Source organism: Ursus americanus, chromosome 13, assembly GCF_024610735.1.
Source record: "Ursus americanus isolate L20-20 chromosome 13, mUrsAme1.1.p, whole genome shotgun sequence".
In the NCBI taxonomy this organism is placed as follows: domain Eukaryota; kingdom Metazoa; phylum Chordata; class Mammalia; order Carnivora; family Ursidae; genus Ursus; species Ursus americanus.
The window spans coordinates 20,572,056-20,596,629 of record NC_142139.1 but is presented as its reverse complement, the minus strand read 5'-3'; the positions used below and the strand labels follow the sequence as shown (position 1 = coordinate 20,596,629).

Below are 24,574 nucleotides of genomic sequence, written 5' to 3'. Positions count from 1 at the left end.
CAGCAGCAATGTCCACAAGAGCCAAACTATGCAAAGAGCCCAGATGTTTATTGACAGATGAATGGATAAAGGTGATGTGGTATACACACACGCACATACACACACACACACAAATGGAATATTACTCAGCCATCCAGAAGAATGAAATCTTGCCATTTGCAACGATGTGGATGGAACTAGCAGGTATTAAGCTAAGTGAAATAAATCAGTCAGAGAAAGACAAATACCATATGATTTCAGTCATATGTGGAATTTAATAAACAAAACAGATGAACATAGGGGAAGGGAAGGAAAAGTAAAATAAGATGAAAATAGAGAGGGAGACAAACCATAAGAGATGCTGAACTCTAGGAAAGAAACTGAGGGTTGCTGGATGGAAAGTGGGTGGGGGGAAGGGGTAACTGGGTGATGGGCATTAAGGAAGGCACTTGATGCCACGAGCACTAGGTGTTATATGCAACTGATGAGTCAGTAAATTTTACCCCAGTAACTAATAATACAGTATATGTTAACTAAATTGAATTTAAATAAAGAATTCTGAAAAAATACTATGCAGAATTTAAAAAGCAGTATAAACCATTGCTGTATCTTCTCAAAGAAAATCAGTACAAAGCATAAAAGAGATTAAAGGAAATTCAACTTCGAAGAAGGCAGGAAAGGAAAAAAAAGCAAAAAAGTATGTAGATACAAGCACAAAAGAAACTGGTAGACATAAATACAGGAGAACTGTAAGGACAAACAGTAAACATATCAGAAATGATAATAAATGTGAACACAGTAGACTACAGAGATGATCAGATTGGATTAAAAGACAAAATTCAGCTATATGATATGTATAGGAGAAGTACCTGAAACAGAGGCCCCTGAAGACTGAAAGAGAAGACAAAAAATACACCTAAAGACTGTCAAAGCAAAATGTATTTAGCCTTCAAAATTAAGCTAGAAACTCCTTAACTACTTCCATTTTTAGAGGGAAACTCTTATTTCTCATATTTTTTCCCTAAGAGAAGAGCTTACATAATTTTTCCCCTGAAAATTGGATTACCAATGTACTAAAATGGGTTAATTCTAATAGATATTGCCAAATTACTTTTACACTAATTAATCAACACCTGAGAATGCCCTGTTCCTCTTAGCAAGCACTATTATTTTTTACCAATCTCTTTGATAAAAGGAAACGATTTTAATTTTACATTTCTCCAACTATAAATGTGGTGAGCGTTTATTACCTTTTGATTCACTATATATATTTCTGTCTTTGTGAATTTATCTGCTCATATCTTTTGTCCGTATTTCTATCAGGTTGTCTTTTTCTTATTAACTCTGCAATTTATGTTGCAAATTATTTTTCTTCTCACTGCCTTAGGCAAAAACGTCCAAAACAATGTTGAGTAATTGTGGCATTAGGCATTCCTGTCTACTAAATGGAATTAGTTCAAATATTTCTAATTGTAAAAAACAGCAGGAAATATTAGGTTAAAAAGTCTTTATCATATTTATAGTTTTATTTCATTCCCATTTTACCTTGAGTAAAAGGTAATGGCTGTCCCACTATCAAATATTCTTTTTCTTCATCTTAACTATTGCATTAAGTTCTACAGTGTTAAAATGTTTATCATTAAAATATATAGATATTTTCAAATAAAGGAAGAGAAACTATGTATTTACCATTTGCAAGATTTATTTTAAAAATTTAACTGGCTCCTAAACAGGCAACATAATTTAAAAATGAGCTTACTAGTAACTTACTTTAAAATAAGTATTTAATTAAATAAATCAAAAGATAAAGCAACTTATCTCTGTATTTATTTTTTTATAAAATGCATTTTCAGAAATGTTTCATTAGAAACTGGTGCTACAAAAATAAATATAAAACAAATATACATGTTTACATATGTTACTTACAACATAAATACACATTATTTACATGGTCAAAACCTCAAAAACTCCAGCATATTTTTTCCATGATTCTCAACATGTCTGAGAAGTAGGGAAAACAATAAAAAAAAAGCATAAATATGCCACACACCGCTTATATTTTTGCTTTTAAAAGGCTGTTCAATACAAATATATGAACACAAAGTTTGGGGGTATATGTTCTAAGAGCAAAGTCCAGTGTACTATTTTAATCTATGACCAGTACATTTTAGAAGTTTCATTCTGCTTGGTTCTCACATTAGAATACATCCATTATGGTACAGATTAAAATTGTCTTTTATAGAAAGGCTTTCTGAGGAAGTTATATTAAATTAAAAAAGTCACTTTACTTGAAAGCCAACAAAGTTATTTATTAGACTTATGTATCTAAAAGGAGCTTTAATTATTCAAAACTAGGAGCTGGATTAGAAAACATCAAAAGGATGGACGAAAGACACTGTAATTTCTGTTTGATGTAATCTGGTAATTTTTCATTTTCTCCATACCTAAGTGAAGCAAAAGAAAAAAAAAAGACAAAAACATAACTTAATTAATTGGTTTGTATGAGAGCACCAAAAGGCATATTCTATTTTTCAGTAATTCTTCAATGAAAGAGGCACCTCAGAAAAATTATGCAAAATTATTTAAGTAGATACCTAAATCAAGTTAAGCATATCCAGTTTGTTTCCTTTTAAAACAGGCCACTTTCTAAATGTATTTAAATAATAAAAAGAAAATTAAGTAAAAAACTTGAGCTGACTTGAAAACTGGATTCTTCATTAAACTGAAGGCCCTAATCTAAAAAACATACCTTATTAAATCATTTATTTAAACATATAGAGAAAACAAAATTATATAGCAAAGGGCTAAATTTCAACCATTATTTTAAGAACTTACCTAGTTGTTTGACCATTTGGTGATGTATAACTGATAGAAGACACTCCTGCCTGCACGACCAACTGGGACCCATCATTGAATTGAACCCACACAGCTCCACTAGTTAACTAGAAAAATAATAAGTGTGCAAGATTACTATACAGTACACGATTTAAAGTTCTTAAAAGGTACTCATGTTTAACAGGTTTTTCACATAGTTAAAAAAACAATGCTCGGAGCTCTTGGGTGGCTCCCTCAGTTAAGCATCTGACTCTTGATTTCAGCTTGGGTCATCATCTCAGGGTCCTAGGATCAAGCCCCATGTAGGGCTCCCCACAGCAGGGAATCTGCTTGCCTCCCTCTGCCCCCCAACTGCTTGTGCTCGCAAGCACACGCTCTCTTAAATAAAGTAAATCTAATGGGGCACCTGGGTGGCTCAGCCGTTAAGTGTCTGCCTTCGGCTCGGGGCGTGATCCCAGCATTCGGGGATCGAGCCCCGCATCAGGCTCCTCCGCTGGGAGCCTGCTTCTTCCTCTCCCACTCCCCCTGCTTGTGTTCCCTCTCTCGCTGGCTGTCTCTCTCTCAAATGAATAAATAAAATCTTAAAAAAAATAAATAAAAATAAAAAAAACACCCTCTCAGAAAACTACAAATATGGGGCTTTGATGGTAGTAGCACTGAGAATATTCACATCTTTTCAGATTATTCCTTTAATAGCTACAGCATTAAAATATTAAAATTATTCTAAATGAATCCTGTTTCCCATTCATTTCTACTACGATGTCTGAGTAGTTTTGGGTCCTCCTCCCGACTCCAATAGCATTTCTAATGAAGAAGAGACTTAGGAAATAACAAAAGTAACATTTTTTTAAATTAGGATTTTCCTCTATTCTTTGTTCTTGGGACACAGAATTTCTCTTCTGCCTGAGAACATTACACCTTAGCCTTTGCAATTATTCCTTTAGTCACTGGTATTTGATATAGTCACTAATATACAATGTAGCACTCCAGACAGCCAAGAGAAGACATGTATACTGGAATCAAACAGACCTGGGTTTACAACCAGACTCTGCCAACTACTGAGTAGGACTCTACAAGTCAATCAACAATTATAAGCCATAATTTTACTATCTATGAAAGGAGGTAACGCCAACTTTACTAGGTTTTATTTTGGAGAATAACAAAACAAAATATGTGAAAAACATGGTACCACATAGCAGGTACTCAACAAATGCTGAGTTCCCTTCATTTATTTCCTGCCCCCATAAAGGTAGGAAGATGGCATTTTTCTTCACTGGCAAGTAAAAATTACATGTACTATGCTCAAGTCTCCAATCTTCAAGCTTTCAGATAAATTATACATATAGGCTCACACCTACATATAATTCTGTAAGTTTGAACTCAATGTGGACTTAATATTTAAATGCAAAAAGCCTTTTCAGCCGAATGAAAGTTACGCTAGTAATAGATTACAAATAGTTTGTAAAACTTAAATGTCATGAACATCATTCTCAATTCCCAAAAAGTAGCCATTATCATGACATGTCTACTGGTTTTTTTAAAGATTTTATTCATTTATTTGAGAGAGAGAGAAGAGTGCGTGCACACGCAGGGGGAAGGGCAAGAGTAGGAGGAGGGGCAGGGGGAGAAGCAGACTCCCTACTGAGTGTGGAGCCCACAGCAGGGCTCTATCCCAGGACCCTGAGATCATGACCTGAGCCAAAGGCAGACACTTAACTGACTAAGCCATCCAGGCACCCCTCTGTTTTTCTTAATTTATTTTTTAAATTGAAGTATAGCTGACATACAATGTTATGTTAGTTTCGGGTATACAACATAGTGATTCAACAATTCTATTTGTTTCCCATCTGTCACAACATTATTACAGTATTATTGACAATATTCCCTATGCTGTACTTTTCATTTCTGTGACTTATTTGACAACTGGAAGTGTGTACCTCTTAGTCCCCTTCACCTAGTTTGCCAATCCTCCTCCCCTCTGGCAATGACCCGTTTGTTCTCTGTATTTATGAGTTTCTGTTTTCTGTTTTGTTTTTTTCCTTCCACATGTAAGTGAAATCATATATTTGTTTTTCTCTGACTTATTTCAGTTAGCATAATACTCTCTAGTGCCATCCACGTTGTCACAAATGGCAAGATTTTTTGATGGCTGAGTGATATTCCATCGTCTATATACACATACTTTTTTAAAATGTAAGTTATGTATGTATATTTATTAATTAATTAATTTTAAATAGGCTCCATGCCCAACATGGGGCTTGAACTCACAGGTCTGAGATCGAGTCACATGCTCTAGGGACTAAGGAAGCCAAGTGCCCCTACACATACATCTTCTTTATCCATCTATCAGTGGACATTTGCATTAAAACACTTGTTTTTATTTTTTTATTTATTTATATCTCATCCTCTTTTTATTTCAATTTTTGTTTATGTTTTATAAAAATACATAATGAGTACAACAGTATTTGCACAGAATTTATAAATAGGTAATGATGTATGTTGGCTGCGACATGTTAACAATTTTTTCATTATGGGGTGCAGGATGAAAAACAATCTGACGAATGCTGGCCAAATGCTCAGGGACTGATTTATTTTGAAAAAAGCCTCACACTCTCACGCTTTTGTTTCAATAAGTGCTTCTCCTCTCACATTGAAAACACTTGTTTTTAAAACTTTAAAAACAAATGACAAAAACAAATCACTTACACCTTGCCAATCTATTAACAATACCTAGAGTTCTCCAAGTGTATACAAATAAAAAATGTCTAAAATTTTAATATAACCAATGTAAAAAAAGGTGTAAAAACTTTCTTGCAAAGAGAAATCTTTAAAATAATTTATTTTTTTGATAATTGTCTAATTACTATGAAAACTAAAGAAATTCATACTAAGAAAATTCACTTTACTATAAAAACTTCTCACCTGTGTAGCCCAACCAACATTTTTCACAAAAACAGATTTCAAAAGTTGTGCTGATTTAGGAAGACAATCTTTTAGACTAGAAGAGAGGTTTGTTCCAGAAGCTGCAGCCGTAAAGCCACGTCCTTCATTTGTAACCATCTACAAACAGTAAAAGACAAGAAGATACTATTCCTTAGCATTTTTATAAGCCAACTTCAACAAAACTGAAAAATGACTAGATTTTCATTAGCTTAAAATAATTTTTTAATAACAAAGTTAAAAAATTAAAATATAACCACATAATAAACTTCAGATTTAAAGTATTAACAAAAAACCCGCAAATATATAACCACATTATGGAAAATTAGAGAAATACAGAAGAAAAATCACACAGTTGCTGCTTTCATTTAGGTAGATTTCTTTTGTCTTTTTTTCCCCCAAGGCATAATTTTTCATAACTGCAATTATAGTATCTATGTACATGTGTGTGAGTATATACACACAGATCTATTTCTTTAATGCTTGCATTTTTCTATAATGCTATGTAGTAGTTATAGGCATGACAGTTCATGGAATAAAAATTTAGTAAGTTTATGTAACCAATGACCTATCATGGATACTAAGGCAGTCAAAGATATTCTTACTAGTAAAAATAAAATGATACATATAATAATATATTTAGCTTTTTCCCAGAGGGGTCAGGTTAGGCCTCACAGGGCTAACATTTAAACTGAAACCTGAAGGATGAGAAAGAATTACCATTAAGAGGTTGGAGAAAAGTTCCAGGTTAAGTGAAGAGCATGTGAAAAGGTCCTGAAAGTTTGACTTACTTGAAGAACTAAAAGAACGCACAGACAGTAGAGGGTAAAGCAGGTGGGGGAGAAGTAGACAGGTGATAGTAAGGCCATAGTAAGGAATTCAAATTTTATATGAGGGGCATGAGGCAATCACTGAAGAGTTTAAAGTATAGAAGTGACATATATTTACTTACAGAAGGATTAAGTATTGGTGCCGGTTTTGGAGAAGCAGCACTATTTATCATTTTATTCAAAGATGCTCTATCACTCATCAGGTAGTTTGGATCCACAGAAGTAGGAGGTGATAAGGCCTTAGGTGAACTAGTATTACCAGGTTTTCTGAAGCAGAAAGAAATGTCCAAATATATTCCCTTAAAGCTTTCAAATTACAGAAAACTAAAAAGTGTCCATAATGTAAACACCAAACTATTTTTTTTAACATTTCCGATACATTTTAGCCATATTTTTAAAATTTTCAAACATTTACCTTCCTACAATTATTGGGAAAAAGGGGGCACTTCCACTTTTCTTCTCCTCTTCTGAAATTATGGATTCCAGGCCTAAGCAAATACGATGGCCCTATTTCAAAAGAACAGAGCTTTCTGTCATTATTTCACCTGTCATTTGGAATCACTATTAATTGGTATGAAAAACCTACCACGACTAGGTACATACCTCATTTGCATGGTCCATATACATTTTTATTTCCCCTTTCAAGCTATTAATTTCACTTTCACATTTTAAGGTATAAGATTTTCCAGTCTTTTCAATCACCTGAATTAAATCTTCAGTTTTGTGTATCTTTGCTCCTTAAAGAATAAGAAGAAAACTATTCTTTTATCATTTCTTTAAATATTCCTGTGTTTATACTCATTATACTTGTGCATAAATATCAAGGTATAGTTTCTTGCTGACCATTAATGAGGCTCTGTATGTATTCAATAAATAAAAGCCATCCATTTTTTTTTCTGCATATATCTGCCTTAGGTCTGATACTTCTATGGTACTTAAAAAAAATCACTGATCTCAAACAAAAACATAATTGAAGGATAGCTATAATTATATGTGTACCGTGTGAGTGTATGTGCTAGGTGTCCCTTAAAGAGAGTTTTACGGATTAAAAAGTAAATCATCTTCATAGAATAGATTTAGAAAATAATATTCTCTAGTTCAACCCTATCTTTTTACCACATTTGTAACTATCATTTGGTATATGCCCATTTGAGTTTCTAGTAAGAAATAGGGTATTTATTTCAGGTGATTCTGTACTATCAACCTGAATATTGTTAAATCTGAGCTACACAGAGTAAGAGGTCTAATATACATATTGGAGAATAAGCTGTTTACACGGAAGTATATATAAATAAATTTGGTTAACGTATTTAACATATAGGACACTGTGCTGTGTAATTAATTTGTATGAATATATAGCTTATAAACTTGTGGTGCTGAATTAAAAAAAAAAACTACTAAATTATAAACTAAAGGGAAAAAAATTACCATTTTTAAATGGTACTTACCATCATAAAACCAAACCTCAAAATCAGCATCAGGGGAATTCTCCATCAAAATACATTTAGCATATCTTGTAAAATAAGTTATTTTGGGTGATTTAGATCTTACAAGCTGTACAAATCTGGAAGCATATTGATATTTTCGCCAGTACTTCTCTGGAGAAGAAAAGAAAAAAATTACCTAGTAGTAGGAAAGAAAGTGTTGATTTGACATATAAATTCCGCAAGTTTAACACTGATCTCTACTCTTCCTCAAAAATTCAAGTTGATAGGTTAGAAACCTTATTACCAAAATAAAGATATTTAAGTCATGCAAGTCTATTATCTTAATGAAAACTAAAGACAGTATAATACAATTCCCAAGAAGTATATAACAAAATCTGATGAGTAGTACCATGACTATTTAAAAAATCTTTCTTCAAATCACTGACTCCTTATTATAAGTAATGATTCCAGAAAAGTTTTAATAATTTAAATGAAAAAATTTCTACCTGAGATATCAGAATCAGACTATCAGGAAAAGATGTAGTTTTTTTTTAATGTTAGTAAAGCACAGAGTTTTGTGGTCCTAATATTCAAGTCAGTTTTTACAATTCCCTGTAACTACAGTCACTTACAGTATTTAATCTTGTCTATCTGCTTTCATTTCTAATAGGGTTAGATTAGATAAGTTTTCTTGTTTGATTCTAAAAGTCACTTCAGTGAAGTTTTACTATTCAATATTTAATCCCCACCCATAATATCCAGAAGCTGAACAAGGAGTCAAATTTGGTTAGACATAATAATAGATGATCATTTATGGAGCATAATGGTTTCAAAAGTCAAAAATTAGATACTTTGTGTTGAATTTTAAACAAAATTCTAGACAAATTAGTAACTAAACAAGTGTACATATTATATTTGTGTGATATATGACTAATATTCCATAGTGTCTACTTCAATACGTGATAACACAGAATATGACTAATCACTGGATTAGTAAGGTACACCACATCTCACCATATATAAAGGATGAGAAGATGAGCTATAGCCTGGCTGAAGCAAGACATTTACAATCTATGATATCCACACTTATGGAATTTACGTATATATACATCCATTATCTAAATTTATTCTCTGGTAAATTTACATACCTGGTAAATTGTCAAAGCTGTACCTACTGATGTTGTCTGTAGGGGGTGGTGGTCTATCAGCAAGAGGAAAACCTCTTCCATCATTAGGATAGTAAACAGTGATCTGCCAAAAAGTGTTTTAAGAATTCTAATTATATGCCATTAAGTTAGAGTGCTATATTTTGTTAATAAAATTATGAAAAGAGCTTACATGTAAAATTAAATATTATTTTATTGAAAATACTAAACATTTTCTAGAAGAAATTATTTTGCTTTTCAAACTTAAGCTTAAAGTTTAGATTTTGCTACAAGTTATAATTATTTTAAAAACTAATTAAATACATGTAGTATTCTATTTTAGTTTTTGACTTTCAGAGATATCATCACATTAAGAAAACCAATTTTTAACTATTTTAACGATATCCTTGTAGAATGAATTGGAATGCCAAATGCTTAATGATGATTTAAAGTTGCAAAATAAAGTAAAGCCACATTACCATATTTCCGTCACTAGATATTTGAAGAACTTCTTTCACATATTCTTGAGATGCATGCTCCTTTAGAAGTTCCACACACACCTCCTCGGAATCAAGTATGCTAACCTAAAAAACAAGAAACTAACTTTAGTAACAACTCTCTTGTTTACTATAATAGCTGACACATATAATACTTAAAAGTACTTAACCATAGCAGAAACAAAAATTCAAGTCAAAATCAAATGGCTGCTTCTCTGCAGCAGTCTATACCAGAGGTGTATCTGAGCACAATTGTGAAACATAAGGAGTAAAGGTAAGAAGGCATAATTAAGTGTGAAATGATAACCAGTGAGCAGAATGAAAGCAGAAGGTGGGAGTGGAGAATAAGGACTTTGAAAACACAATAGCAAGCCAAACAAAGGTAAGACTGGGTGAAATAGAAAACGAGGTACAAACAGGAGGAAGATGGAATTAAAAAATAAAAATCGCTATTCCCAATTCATACATCAATTTAAACTCTAAACTTGATTTTGTGTATACTCCTTTTCTTTAAATAGTTTCAGATGTTAAAAAAATTGAATTTTTAGTTTACCTTTTTGATATGAGACTAGATTAAATACAGAAACAATTAAGACAAAAGCAAAAAGCAGTATTAAGTGTTAATTTAGTAACTGGAATTATGAATAAAATAATATTTAACACAGTATTTAGCCACTGTTATTTTTAAATGTTTCTCATTATCAATAATTTAAAATTCAAAACTTATCAGTATCACTTCACCATTCTGAAAGTAGCCAGAAGAAAACACGAGCTATTTTTCCATAAACTCCCAGTCTCTTTTCTTTTAGAGTTTATCATGTAAATATCAAAATTATAGGAACCAAAAGAAACATATTCGACATAAGAAACCACATACTCAAGGAAAATATCACATAGTAATTTAGAAAAATAATAGACATACCACAGCCTTTTTGGTTTTCTGTCTAATCGGTTTTAACCTGTAAGCAGTCAAAGGAGATGTAATGCCTCGTAATGTATGTTTCTGATAACCCAATGGTGGCTCCATACCCCTAGTCTTGTTTTGTTCAGAAAGAGGATCTGAGCCAAAAATAGATTCTTGTTGAATTATCTCAGGTCTACTTTGAAATGCAGTCATGTATTTCATGGTATTCAGCTGCTTGGCAGAATGCACGTTATCAGAAGCATCAGGGCTCTTTTTGGTCCAAGCATTTCTTGATGTGTCCTGCAAATCTGGATGGCCTTGGAAATCTCCGTTTGGGTTAATGCTGTTGTATTCAGTATTTTCTCTTAAATGAGCTGCAATATACACAGAATGAAGCAATTTAGTGAAAAATGAAAAAAAAAGTCTACAGAACACAATGTCATGCTAGTATAATTTTGTTTTGAGGTACAAAAGAAATCTAGTTAAAAAAATGCTTAAAATATTTCTAACAAATAAGCAGTTTTAAGACATGACATAATACAAGAATGACTTTAAAGATTTTATTTGAGAGAGAGAGAGAGACAGAGCATGAGCATAAATAGGTGGGAGGAGGCAAAGAAAGAGGGAGAAGCAGACTCCCCACTGAGCAGGGAGCCCAACATGGGGCTCGTTCCCAGGACCCTGGGACCATGACCTGAGCAGAAGGCAGACGTTTAACCGACTGAGCCATTCAGGCACCCCAAGAATGATTTTAAAAAACATTTTAATCCAGATTGCAAAGATATACCTTTATACTCCTAAAACTATGAAAGAAAAGGTATTAATATGAAATTTGTTTTTCAATCAAGGCAAAATCTACGGTCACTTACTAATTCTAAAACAAATAACTGCCAGCGCTCCACCAAGTACAGATTTGAGGAGTTTCCAGGTAATCATTCTACATAATATGTAAATTTATCCTCTTTAAAGCTGAGGACTGTCTGACCATCTTTACTTATAGAATATGCAACTAAAAGCAAAAACAATATATGAAAGTTTTAATATTATTAATATTTAATATTACAAGTGTATTTGCACCACATTTTTTAAGAGTTCTTGTTGAATTTTACCCATTTGTATTTTTTTATGGTTTTAGTGTTCAGTGGGAACATTATTTTTTTAAAGCCCCTAAAATGATTAGACTATATAGATCTCTATAAGGCAATTTTTCAAATGTTAAACTCTAAAAATATATATTGTATTTTTTTCTCTAAATGACTTGTTAGTATACTTTCCTTCCTCCTACTCCCATTATGATAGAAATATTTTGTATGAAATAATACACTTTAAAATTGCAGCAGCACTACTAGATTATAAACAAGCTTATTTCTCCATCTCAGATATATATCCACATTACCAAATAAAAGAATCTATAAACACAACAGAAGGTTAAATGCAAGATTAAGTACATGGCAATTTTATAGTTTAAAAACCATAAACTTGACTTATCATCACCCACAAGTACACATAAAAAGATTAATTCCCTTTTGGGCTCTAGAAAATAATATATTTTTTAAAAAGAAAAAAAGAACAGACGCTTGAGGTAACATAACAACTCTGCTTAAATTATAGTCATATTCTGTACCCCTTGTCTGAAGTAATATAATACTTAGTAAGAAATGATCTCCTCCTCCCCATATGTTTTCTTTTTTATTCTCCCTTTTTTTCCATGGTTATTTCCAACCCACCTTCTGTGAGTCGGTCATGCTCATTAATAAGAAATGTTGAACTTTCAAACTCTGAATCTAAAATAATGACTGGGATGACAGCTGTTTAAAAATGTTAAGGTTTGGGGCGTCTAGCTGGCTCAGTCAGTAGAGTATGTAAATTTTTGTTTGTTTTTTAAAAGATTTTATTTATTTGAGAGAGAGAGAGAGAAAGAGCATAAGCAGGGGGAGGTGGAGGGGCAGAGGGAGAGAGAGAGGTAGGCTCTCTGAGCAGGGAACCCGACGTGGGCCAGATCCTGGGACTCTGGGATCATGACCTGAGCCAAAGGCAGACGCTTAACCGACAGCCATCCAGGCGCCCCAGGTATGTAACTCTTGATCTCAAGTTTGTGAGTTCAAGCCCATGTTGGGCCTAGGGCTCGCAAAAAAAAAAACAAACAAACAAAACAAAAAAACCCATTCAGGTTTTAGTAGCTGTGTACTTTAGTGTATGACGGTCCCACTGGTAAACCATGATATCCACATCAGCTTCTACTTAAAAATAAGGTCAACCATTTTTTTACTATTTTATAGGCACTGATAGTAGGTGCTTCTTACAGACAGGCTGCAAGAACAGAGAGATAAAGAGTAAGTCTATGAGCCAGACTGCTTGTGTTGGAATCCCGGCTTCTCTGCTTATAGGCAGTGTAGCTTGGCAAATTAAGCTCTGTGCAACACAATTCCTCATGTGTAAGATAGGGCTAATGATATTATCTTTATATCTTTTTAAAAGATTTTATTTATTTGAGAGAGAGAAAAGCAGTGGGGAGGGGCAGAGGAGAGAGAGAGAGAGGGAGAAGCAGACTCCCCGCTGAGCAGGAAGCCCGACATGGAGCTCCATCCCAGTACCTGGAGATCATGCATGACCTGAGCCACAGGCAGATGCTTAATCGACTGAGCAACCCAGGCACCCCTATCTTCGTATTTTTTGTGTGTGAGAATTTAATAAGTTAAAATTTGTAAGCATTAAGGACAGTAGCTGATACAGCAAATACTCAAAATGAGTGAAGTTATTATTATTGTTATTGTAATATAATTTATTAAAAATCTATTTTTGTTTTTTAAAAATGTATTATTTTCTTAAGAAAATCCAAACAGAAAACTCACCCTTTATTTGCAGATTCTCAAACCACTGTTGTACCATTTCAGTCTGTGATGTCTGGTCTGGAAATGGAAAAGGAGTTTTTCCTGGACAAAGACGATTGGAGCTAAACAGAGAAAAAAAATTCTGATGAACTAATAAAAAAATTATTAGGTAATAACTTATGAAGATAAAAATATTTAAAAAGGTAGTTAGTTATCTTGTGATCTGAATACCTAGAAATTTTAGAGTAACTATAGAAACCAATATTTGCATAATTAAATTGTCTCTAAGAAGCTAAACGTCCAGACCAAAATGCCCATGGTACCGTGACAATGTTTCTATATGGCTACTGCCTTCTTGTAATTTAAGCATAACAATCAAAGATCAGAAAAAGGAAAAAATAAACACTACAGTCATTAAAAAATTAGCCTTCATGTGAGAAGCAGTCAACAATATGATTACTCATCACTGGCTCATCTTGTGTGTGTGTGTGTTTGTGTGTGTGTGAGAGAGAGAGAGAGAGGAAGAGAGAGGGATAGAGAAAGAGAGAGAACAATTACTATCAGAGTACTTTAGGGATCAGATACGTTTAATATGACACTTTGCACTGGAGATCTGCTTCCTATAAAATAAAAAATGAAACAAAACTCTCAAGTATTAAACACATTCATGAGCACATATACTCATTATGAAAGTTTTTTAACTACAATTAAAAATCATCATTCTGATTCTCTTTCTAATAAGAAATAGCAATCATAGCTAAAAAGTACCCCAGGAAGGTCTGACAACATTAGAAAAAATTAACCCTCCTTAGTTAGATGCAGCTTCATAATTGTGCTAATGTAACATTTACAGAAAAAGAAAATGCTTTTGATAGAATTCTTCTTACCGTGGTTGATCATTATCAGGTCTTTCAAAAGATCCAGAACTATTGGATGTCTTTTCTTTAAAGAAATGAAAAATATTGACATTGCTGTTTGTAGGTGAGTATCTTTCTTCATTTTCATCTACTCCTGATCTTTTGGATTTTGAAAGCATTTCTGCTGAGTGACATCGTTCCATTGTATGTGTTCTTGGTCGAGACTGACTATTAGAAGTGCCAGATCTATCAGAGGAATGGGCTCTACGTAGGTATCGAGAATGTGGCCTTTCTTCTGTATCCTGGGTCACTCTTCCCCTTCCACTATTACTGGTTTCTTGTTCTTGATTTCCCCACTGAGTATAAAGACTGCTTCCATCTCCTGAAGAAGAAAAATCACTTGAATTTTTATTCTTTGGAAATATAGTCACTTTATTTGGGAGTGGCTGACCAATCAAAAGTCTTCTTCTGTCAAAGAAACTACCACTTACACTGGTACTAGAAGAAGCCGTAATTGCAGTAGAAATTGTGGCATGTCCACTGTCAATTGAATCTTCTACAGTTCCTAAATCTTTACTTCTTGTTGAAGAATTTCGGGACATAAAAGGATGGTCTAATACTGAAGACAGACTTAAACGATCTGCTGGATTTCTCCGAAGTAACTGGTGAATAAGGTCCTTGGCCTCTCTTGTCAAAAAAGTTGGCATTTCATAATCTGCCAGTACTACTTTATTTAATGTGTTCTTGACTGTGTCAGTGTCAAAAGGTGGTCTCCCAATAAGCAACGTATAAAACATACAGCCCAAGGACCAAACATCAGATTCAAGTCCATGTGCACTTCGAGTTGCAATTTCTGGTGAAATGTAATTAGGAGTTCCACATAATGTATAGTGCTTCTCATGTGGCATTTTCAATTGAGTTGCCAGTCCAAAATCAGCAATCTTGATGTTCATATTACGGGTAAGTAAGAGGTTAGAAAGTGTGAGGTCCCGGTGTAATATACCATGAGAATGGAGATACAACATTCCTGTGATGATCTGGTGCATAAAGTGTCGAGCTGTTGGAATGCAAAAAATAAAATTTACAATTTAGAAAATCTGACAGATTCAGTATTTAGAATCTTAGAATTCAGTTTTTAGAAACCCAAGTACATGTGCCACAGTATTACGTTAGAACACGAGCTTGCAGCTTAGTTTTTACCAACCAAAATACTATTATGATAATTTCATAATACTCTTTAAGTTCCTTTAAGACAACTGGGCACTCTTTCTAATCTTTGTCCTTTCCAACTGATGAGTTTTCTATATAGTTAAAGAAAGCTTAATTATATTAGCACTTTGGGAGAGACTAGAGTAACTAGAGTCCCCAGAAGTCCATAGCAATTGAGAAAAAATACTTATAATTGCACAATTTGTAAATACATTCTAATTGTAAAAAAGAAAAAAGAAAGCTAGTTTCTCTGATGTCCTCCCAAACCCTCACCAAAAATAACCACTACTAATAGTGTATATATATTGTTTTATACTTTTGTGCTTATGTACATTTAAGTCTATAGAAATACAATGTAATACATGCTTTAAAATATAAAGAAGGTGTAAAAAATACAGTTTCATTACTTTTTCCCCCACTTCACAGTATTTTTTTAAATATTTCCATGTCGGTACACATATATTTTTTTCTGTTTAAAGATATATCTGTTTATTTTAGAGGTGCCTGGGTGGCACAGTCATTAAGCCTCTGACTCTTCATTTTGGCTCAAGTCATGATCTCAGGGTCAGGAGATGGAGCCCCAGGCTGGGCTCTGTGCTCAGCAGGGAGTCTGCTTAAGATTCTCTCTCCCTCTGCCTCTCTCCCTCCCTCTCTTTCTCTCTAAAATAAATAAATCTCTAAGAAAAGATGTGCTAATCCTTAAAAAAAAAGATTTATTTATTTTAAAGAAAGACAGAGAGACAGAGAGAGCACAAGCAGGAGGGGCAGAAAGAATCTCAGACTCCATGCTGAGGATGGAGCCTGGTGTGGGGGCTTAATCTTACGACCCTGAGATCACAACCTGAGCTGAAACCACAAGTTGGAGGCTTAACTGAGTGCGTCATCCAGGTCCCCCATAAATGTTCATTTTATTTAATTGTTATTGATGAATATGTGGTCATTTCTGATATTTCAAGATTACAAAAAATATAGGAATAAACATTTTGTACCTACTTGTTTTCTTATGCATACGTATGGGGTGGTTCTCTATGTTAAATTCAAGAAGTAGAATCACTGGGTTGAAGGATAAAATTTAGTATTTTAATACTTGCCAAATAGCCCTCCGAAAGGCTGTATTTTCATGCACATCCTTGTTAACACTGGGTGGTCTCAATGCACTGAGTAAAAAATGGTACTCTGCTACTTTAGTTGGCGCTCTTACGATTGCTATAGAGTTGGAGCATCTTTTCATTTATTTTTTGGCCATTTGTGCTTTTATTTTTGTGAAGTCTCCTTATATCCCCTACCCATTTTTCTACTGGATTACCCTTTTTTTAAGGCATCCCTTATATTTTTTAATATTAATTTAATGTTAATTTAATATTAATTTGCCAGTCATATATTTTACAAATATTTACTTCCTTTCTTTGTATTTTAAATTTGACTTAATCTTTTGTCATACATGTTCTTAATTTTAATTAAGTCAAATTGATAATACTTTTCCTTTATAGCTTTTGTAGATTTTATTTAAGAAGGCTTACTATTACACAGTATTACAAAAAATGAATAGTCATCATTAATGTGTGTACAGACATTTTTCAACTTGTATTACTACCTTTTGAGTCAAAGAATATGAACATTTGCATAACTCAATACATATGACCAACTTGTTTTTCAAATGGATTATATAGACTTAAATGTATAAAAAGTCTAACAGCGACCACACTTGATAGCTTACCTGCAATCTCAGTTACTAGGGGAAGATAACCAGAAAACAATCATTTGTGTGATGACTCATGGACCTTATTTGATACTGATCTGAACTGTAAAAAGTTATTTATAAGAAACTACGGAAGTTGAAACTGACTATGCATTTGATACTAGGGAATTACTGGGTGTGATAATGACTTTGTGGTTATTATTATTATTATTTTTTTAAGTTCTTATTTTTTAAAGTTATATACCAAAATATTTATAGATACAAAGTTGTCTACCATCAGCTTCAAAATACTCTGGAAAACTGGGGGAATAAGAAGGGTACAAATGAAATATTTGATCATGAACTGATAGCTTTAGAAGCTGAAGGCTCATTATACTACTCCTTCTACTTGTATGTTTGACATTTTCTACAATAAATGACTTAAATAGTTATTTGTGTTTGACTTAGGAACTACTTTATAGACATCAGTAACATTCTTAAAAGCTTATCTCTAGACCTGAAAGGATACACACTAAATTGCTACCAATGATTTAATTTAAAATGTGGTTTTGAAGAAAGATGGATAACAAATTTCTCCTTTTACTTCTGTAATGCTTAAATTATTTACAGGAATTAACCGCTTTTCTGATTTTGAGGGGGAGGGGGAGTCTCCTATTCTAGACCAAAGTAATAATTTAAACAGCTTTATTAAATATTACAAAATAGCACATTCTTCAAAAACTAGTCTTTAAAGAGTAAAATTTATATACACAAAAAGAAAAAAAGCAGTCACCTACCTTCGTTTTCTGAGAATGGTTTTATTCTGTTCTTTAGATACCTGTTCATTTCTCCATTATGGCACATTTCTAATACTAGATACACATAATTGCTATCTTCAAAATAGTTATACAGCTGAAATGTAAAAGGGCATAGTAAATGATAATATACAAAAATTTAATGTCCTTGGTCACTTTTATAAAATTTGTATTACCTCCAAGATAGAAGGATGTTTCAATTGGCAATGTATTTTCACCTCATTTTGGACTCTCTGCACCATTCCAGCTTTGTACATGGCTTTCTTATCTATCTAAAAATAACATGAGACATTTAAATATTGATGACGAACTTCCAAATGCGAAGTTTTCAAAAGTTAACTTTGAAGGGAAAGCATGCGTTAAAATATTCTTAAGTCCTTTTATCTACTTCTTTATGAGATCAATTTACTCTGTTGTCTGTTTTCTCCATGCACCTAACAGAGTGCTTGGCAAAGTGGACATTAAGTAAGTTTACCCAATGCATTCTAATATCCTCTCTCAACTTAAAGAATTTAATAGCACAATGATCATATCTATAATAACAACAACAAAAGTCTAGCCAAGCTTTATTTTTTTGTTTTTTTTTCATCCTGTTCCTCTTTTTCTGCTAGACAACCTTTAAAATAAAACTTACCTTTCCCTACTGGTTTAGATAAATGATTCTTAATTTGTTTATGATACTCCTATTAGACTGACCCCCTAACAATCAAAACATAGTATTTTAGATTGTTGCAGTGTAATATAGAACTAGGCACAAGTCCTACTCATTATTATAAACAAATTATTTGTTCTTTGATTTCTACCAATTACTGCAAGTTTTCATAATAACAAGTACTAGGTCTACTGAACATTAATGAAGATAAAACACTTATTTAAGCATAGTCAAGGATCTCCTAAGACATCCCAAGGTCAACCGCTGGACTTGGCACTATTGTCTTCCACCCTTAATCAAAAAAAAAAAGCTTCATAGGTAAGGAGTTTCTTACATCTTAAGTCACCTCTCTAATTACTTGCAAAGGAGAGGTGAAAAGTTGATTAATATATTCTTACCATTTTGATTGCAACTTCCAAACCAGTGTGAATGGACTCAGCTCTGTAGACACCAGCAAATGATCCTTTACCAAGCAGATTTCCAACTTTAAAATCCTTAAAAGTTAAAATTAAAGATACGTGTGATGACTCACAGGAGTAAAAAAGCAGACAGACAGGAAAAGACTGGAAAAAGATGATAAAATGGATCAAGAGGGGAATATGAATTCAAAATTCAAGCAGGTATTACACCTCGATACAGCAGGTGTCTGGGGTGGAAAGCATGTTGACACCTTGCGGGGATCCCTGAAAGTCCAGGCTGGGCTTCAGATAGCACCCTAATGAACTGCTTCCTCAACCTCAGTGCAACTTCAGCACCTCGCTCCAACCTCCAGCCAACCCCTGGGAGCAGAGGGCACGACTGGAATCCCGCCTCAGCTCCCGCCGGAGGTAACCGCCATCCCCTCGGAGAAGGGGGAGGCAGCTCTGCCCTGTTCTAGCGCGGGAGACCGGGCGGGATAGCCTTGGTGTCTGAAGACAGACAGGCGGGGCCGCGAGCGACTCACCTGTCCCCCAACACCCCAGCCTGAGGGGCGGGGCGCTCCGCCCTAGACAGCCTGGAGGGCGGTTAGGACTCTCCCAAAGCACCTAGGCGCCCGCCCCGCAGCCGTTAAATTCGCCTGTCCCCTTCCTCGAGTCCTGCCACTCCAACTACCTCCCCCCCACAACCTGCCCCGCAGAAGATTGCCAAGACTTTTCACCTCGATCTTCTCCCCGATGCAAGTCGCCATATTTCCAGGCTCAGGCCTGTGCTCCCCAGATTAGCTTCCTTCACGCAGTCCCTTCGAGGCAGCGCTCCAAGCAGCCAGCCGGTCTTGGCGCCCATCAGGCTTGGCTCTCTAGGCCGCCGCTCCGGGTGACGGCTGCACAGCCACCGAAAGGCCTCCCGGGTACCTTCCGAGACCAGGGCGGCGCCTCCGCGCTCCCATTTTGAAAAACTCCCGCCGGTTGCCGTCCCAGCCAGGCTAGCGGTGACGTAAAGAGACCGGTCGCTCCGGAGAGGCTGCGCTGGTCGCGCATGCGTGGTAGGCTTTCCTTCACGGCCTAAGGGGCCTAGAACCGGAAATGGTCTGGTCGTCCTGTAGCATTGCTGAGGAATGTTGGCGGTCAAGGTTTCAGAAGGCCGGGTTTACTGTGGATAAAAGAGCTAGCTTGAGAGATGAGACTTATAACTGGTAGGCTACTCGACGGTCTGGAAAACTACCTGCATTTCTATAAAGGGTTTAAAACGATTTTAAAAGTTCAAATGTTTAAATTTGACAGAATGGCACAGGGAAAAAAAAAATCATTACATGGCTTAAACACCCTTTACACCTCTGCGTTTACTCCATAGATTTTCATCACTGTAATGAATGTGCATGGAGCTTTAAGAAATTGAACTCTATCTTTATTTTGGTAAGTTGCTATTAATTATGCTATTTGTATAGCAACTTACATTTAAGAGATCTCGCACGCTTTATGCAATGTATTGGTTAAAGGAGACATCTATAAGGTTGGAATGATCCACTTTTTGCAGATAAGAAGACTGTGATATTAAGGATTTAAAACTGACTATACCACAAGCTTAGATATTGTTTCTTCTTTTTTTAAAAGATTTTATTTTGGGGGGGAGGGGGTGCAGAGGGAGCGAGAGAATCTCAAGCTGATTCACCATTGAGCGCTGAGCCCCATGTGGGGTTCATCTCAGGACCCTGAGATCATGACCTGAGCAGAATTAAGAGTTTGATGCTTAACCCAATGAGCCACCCAGGCACCCCTAGATCTTCTGTTTCTAAATGGAAAACTCTTTTCTTCCACATTAATAGATAATATTAAGTTTACTTAAGTTTGTCTACCTGCAAGCTATAAAAAACTATTTAGAGAAAAGTCAAATTTTCCCCTTCATTTCTAAAAATCCTTCCTTAAAGATTGTATGTGATAATGCTTGAGCAGTGGTTCCAGAGTCCAGTCTTTCAATTAGACTTGGTTTTGATGTTGAATTTTCAAGAAATTCATGTAATTGACTATCAATTGTGGGGCTTTTTGGGGGGTTATCCTTTATTCCATTAATATCAGATATTATATTGACTTGTTTAAAAAACACAATTTTTCTTCTTTTGTTGTTTTTATTTATTTTAATTCCAGTATAGTTAACATACAGTATTATATTAATTTCAGGGGTACAATATAGTGATTCAACAATTCCATTCATCACCCAGTGCTCAATATGACAATACCTATTTCACCCATGACCCCCAACCTCCTCCCTTCTGGTAACCATCAGTTTATTCGCTATGGTTAAGAGTCTATTTCTTGGTTTGTTTCTCTCTCTCTCTCTTTTTCTCCTTTGATCATTCGTTTCTTAAACTCCACATATGAATGAACTCATATGATATGTCTTCCTCTGATTAACTTATTTCATTTAGCATAATATTCTCTAGCTCCATCATGTTGTTACAAATGGCAAGATTTCATTCTTTTTATGGCTAAATAATATTCCATTGTATATATACCACTGCTTATTTATCCATTCATCAATCAATGGACACTTGGGCTGCTTCCATAATTTGGCTATTGTAGATAATGCTACTATAAACATCCTGGTGCATGTATCCCTTTAAATTAGTGTCTTTGTATTGGGGGGAGGGGGGGATAAATACCCAAATGGTGCAGTTGCTAGATCATATGGTAGTTCTATTTTTAACTTTTTGAGGAACCTCCATACAGTTCTCCAGAATGGCTGCCCCAGCTTGCATTCCCACCAACAGTGCAAGGGGTTTCCTTATTCTCCACACCCTTGCCAACAGGGTTTTTTTTATATTGTTGATTTTAGCCATTCTGACAGGCGTGAGGTGGTATCTCATTGTAGTTTTGATTTGCAATCCCTTGATAGTAATTGATGTTGAGCACCTTTTTAATGTGTCTGTTGGCCATTTGTATGTCTTCTTTAGAGAAATGTCGTTCATGTCTCTGCCCATTTTTTAATTTGATTATTCATTTTTGGGTTGTTGAAATTTATCAGTTCTTTATATATTTTGGGTACTAAAGCCTTATTGGATATGTCATTTGCAAATATCTTTTCCCATTCCATAGGTTGACTTTTAGTTTTGTTGATTGTTTCCTTTGCTGTGCAGAAGCTTTTTATTTTGATGTAGTCTCAGTAGTTTATTTTTGCTTTTGTTTCCCTTACTTCAGAAAATATATCTAGAAAGAAGGTGCTGCAGCTAATGTCAAAGAAGTTCTCTTCTAGGATTTTTATGGCTTCAAGTCTCATATTTAGGTCTTTCATCCATTTTGAAATCACTTCTCTGTATGGTGTAAGCAAGTGGTCCAGTTTCATTCTTTTGCATGTAGTTGACCAGTTTTCCCAATGTTTGATGAAGAGACTGTATTTTTCCCATTAGATATTCTTTCCTGCTCTCTCAAAGATTAATTAACCATAAATTATGGGTTTATTTCTGAATTTTCTATTCTGTTCCATTGATCTATGTGTTGATATTTGTGTCAGTATGATATAATTGAAGTCTGGAATTGTGATGCCTCTAGCCTTGCTTTTTTCTTTTTTTTTTCAAGATTCCTTTGGCTATTAGTGGTCTTCTGTGGATCCTTATAAATTATAGGATTGTTTTTTTGAGCTCTGTGAAAAGTGCTGGTGGTATTTTGATAGGGTTTGCATTAAATGTGTAGATTGTTTGGGGTAAATGTGTAGATTGTTTGGGGGTAGTATAGACATATTAATAGGATTTTTCTTCCATCCCATAAGTATAGAATGGCTTTCCATTTCTTTGTGTCATCTTCAATTTCTTTTATAAGTGTTTTGAGGTTTCATATACAGGTCTTTCACCTCTTTGATTAGGTTCATTCTTAAGTGTCTTATTATTTTTGGTGCAGTTGCATTCTTTTCTGCTGTTCTCTTTCTGCTGTTTCATTATTGGTGTATGGAAATTCCAGAGATTTCTGTACATTGATTTTGTATCCTGATACTTCACTGAATTTGTTAATCAGTTCTAGCAGGTCTTTGGTGTACTCTTTCTGGTTTTCTATATATAGTATCATGTCATCTGCAAATAATGAAGGTTTTATTTCTTCCTTACCAATTTGGATGCCTTTTATTTCTTTGTGTTGTCTGATTGCTGTGGCTAGGACTTCCAGTACTATGTTGAATAAAAGTGGTAAGAATGGACATCCTTGTCTTGTTCCTGATCTTAGGGGAAAGGCTCTTAGTTTTTCCCCATTGAGGATCATGTTACTTGTGGGTTTTTCATACATGGCCTTGATTATGTTGAGGTATGTTCCCTCTAAACCTACTTTGTTGAGGGTTTTTATGATGAATGGCTGTTGTACTTTGTTAAATGTTTTTTCTGCATCTATTGAAATGATTAAATGGCTCTTCTCCTTTCTCTTATTGATGAGGTGTATCATGTTGATTGATTTGTGAATACTGAACCACCCTTGCACCCAGGAATAAATCCCACTTGATTGTGCTGAATGATTTTTTAAATGTATTGTTAGATTTGGTTTGCTAGTATTTTCTTGAGGATTTTGTATCTAAGTTCATCAGAGATATTGGCCTATAGCTCTCTCTTTTTTTGTTGTGTCTTTATCTGATTTTGGTATCAGGGTGATGTGAGCCTCCTAGAATGAATTTGGAAGTTTTCCTTCCTTTTCTATTTTTTGGAATAATTTCAGATTAGGTATTAACTCTTCTTTAGACGTTTGGAAGAATTCATCTGTGAAGCCATCTGGTCCTGGACTTTTGTTTGTCAGGATTTTCAAGTTACTGATTCAATTTCTTTGCTGATTATTGGTCCGTTCAAATTTTCTATTTCTTCCTGTTTCAGTTTTGTTAATTCATGTTTCTAGGAATTTATCCATTTCTTCTAGATTGTCCAATTTGTTGGCACATAGTTTTTTTATAATAGTCTCTTATAATTCTATTTCTGTGCTATTGGTTGTTATATCTCCTTTCTCATTTGTGATTTTATTTATTTGGGCCTTTTCTCTTTCCTGAAAATTAATTTTTAAAATGGCAATAAGTACATACCTATCAAGAATTAATAAATGTAAAAGTGCTCCAATCAAGACATAGAGAGGCAGAATGGATAAAAAAGAACACCCATCTATATTCTGCCCACAAGAGACTCACCTCAGACCTAAAGATGAATACAGACACTGAAAGTAAAAGGATGGAAATACATTCACTATGCAAAGTTTTCTGTTCTGAAAAGGGTAACACTACTTACATCAAGACAAAATAGACTTTAAAAATACAATGTAACAAGAGACAAAGAAGGGCATTATATAATGTTAAAATGATCAATCCAGTAAGAGGATATAGCAGTTGTAAATATCTATGCACCCAACACTGGAGTACATAAATCCATAAGGCAAATATTAATGACATAAAGGGAGAAATTGATGGTAATAAAATAATAGTTGGGGACTTTAAAAATCCACTTACATCAGTGAATAGGTCATCCCAGCAGAAAATCAATAAGGAAACAATGTCTTTGAATAACATTTGACAAGATGGACATAATAGACATATAAAGAACATTT

At 34.4% G+C, this 24,574-nt stretch overlaps 2 protein-coding genes across 2 annotated transcripts in view; one reads left to right on the top strand and one right to left on the bottom strand.

Moving 5' to 3' along the window:
- Positions 1 to 1,712: 1,712 nt before the first annotated feature.
- PLK4 (polo like kinase 4) lies at positions 1,713 to 19,990 on the bottom strand. Its single transcript, XM_045799019.2, has 16 exons — positions 19,738 to 19,990; positions 18,998 to 19,093; positions 18,124 to 18,219; positions 17,930 to 18,044; positions 14,276 to 15,302; positions 13,410 to 13,510; positions 10,576 to 10,931; positions 9,636 to 9,740; positions 9,160 to 9,262; positions 8,033 to 8,182; positions 7,188 to 7,321; positions 7,000 to 7,091; positions 6,707 to 6,851; positions 5,737 to 5,874; positions 2,815 to 2,921; positions 1,713 to 2,423 (listed from the first exon to the last, which is right to left on the bottom strand). The coding sequence occupies exons 1-16, from the start codon at positions 19,765 to 19,767 to the stop codon at positions 2,321 to 2,323; spliced, it is 2,898 nt and encodes a 965-aa protein (XP_045654975.2). The 5' UTR covers positions 19,768 to 19,990; the 3' UTR covers positions 1,713 to 2,320.
- Positions 19,991 to 20,090: 100 nt separating this feature from the next.
- The window catches only part of LOC148109064 (uncharacterized), a 32,873-nt gene continuing 28,389 nt past the window's right edge, over positions 20,091 to 24,574 (top strand). Inside the window, exon 1 of the mRNA XM_087866434.1 lies at positions 20,091 to 20,211. Coding sequence (XP_087722560.1) covers positions 20,102 to 20,211 — 110 coding nt within the window. The 5' untranslated portion in view covers positions 20,091 to 20,101. The remainder of the gene's footprint in view (positions 20,212 to 24,574) is intronic.

Bases quoted from the DNA above. Each gene is read 5' to 3' on its own strand.
- PLK4 (XM_045799019.2), bottom strand. From the start codon at position 19,767: ATGGCGACTTGCATCGGGGAGAAGATCGAG. The intron at 18,220-18,997 runs GTAAGAATATAT...TGTTATTTTTAG, and splicing joins TGGAAGTTGCAATCAAAATG to ATAGATAAGAAAGCCATGTA. The intron at 6,852-6,999 runs GTAAATGTTTGA...TTTCTGCTTCAG, and splicing joins TTCCCAATAATTGTAGGAAG to AAAACCTGGTAATACTAGTT.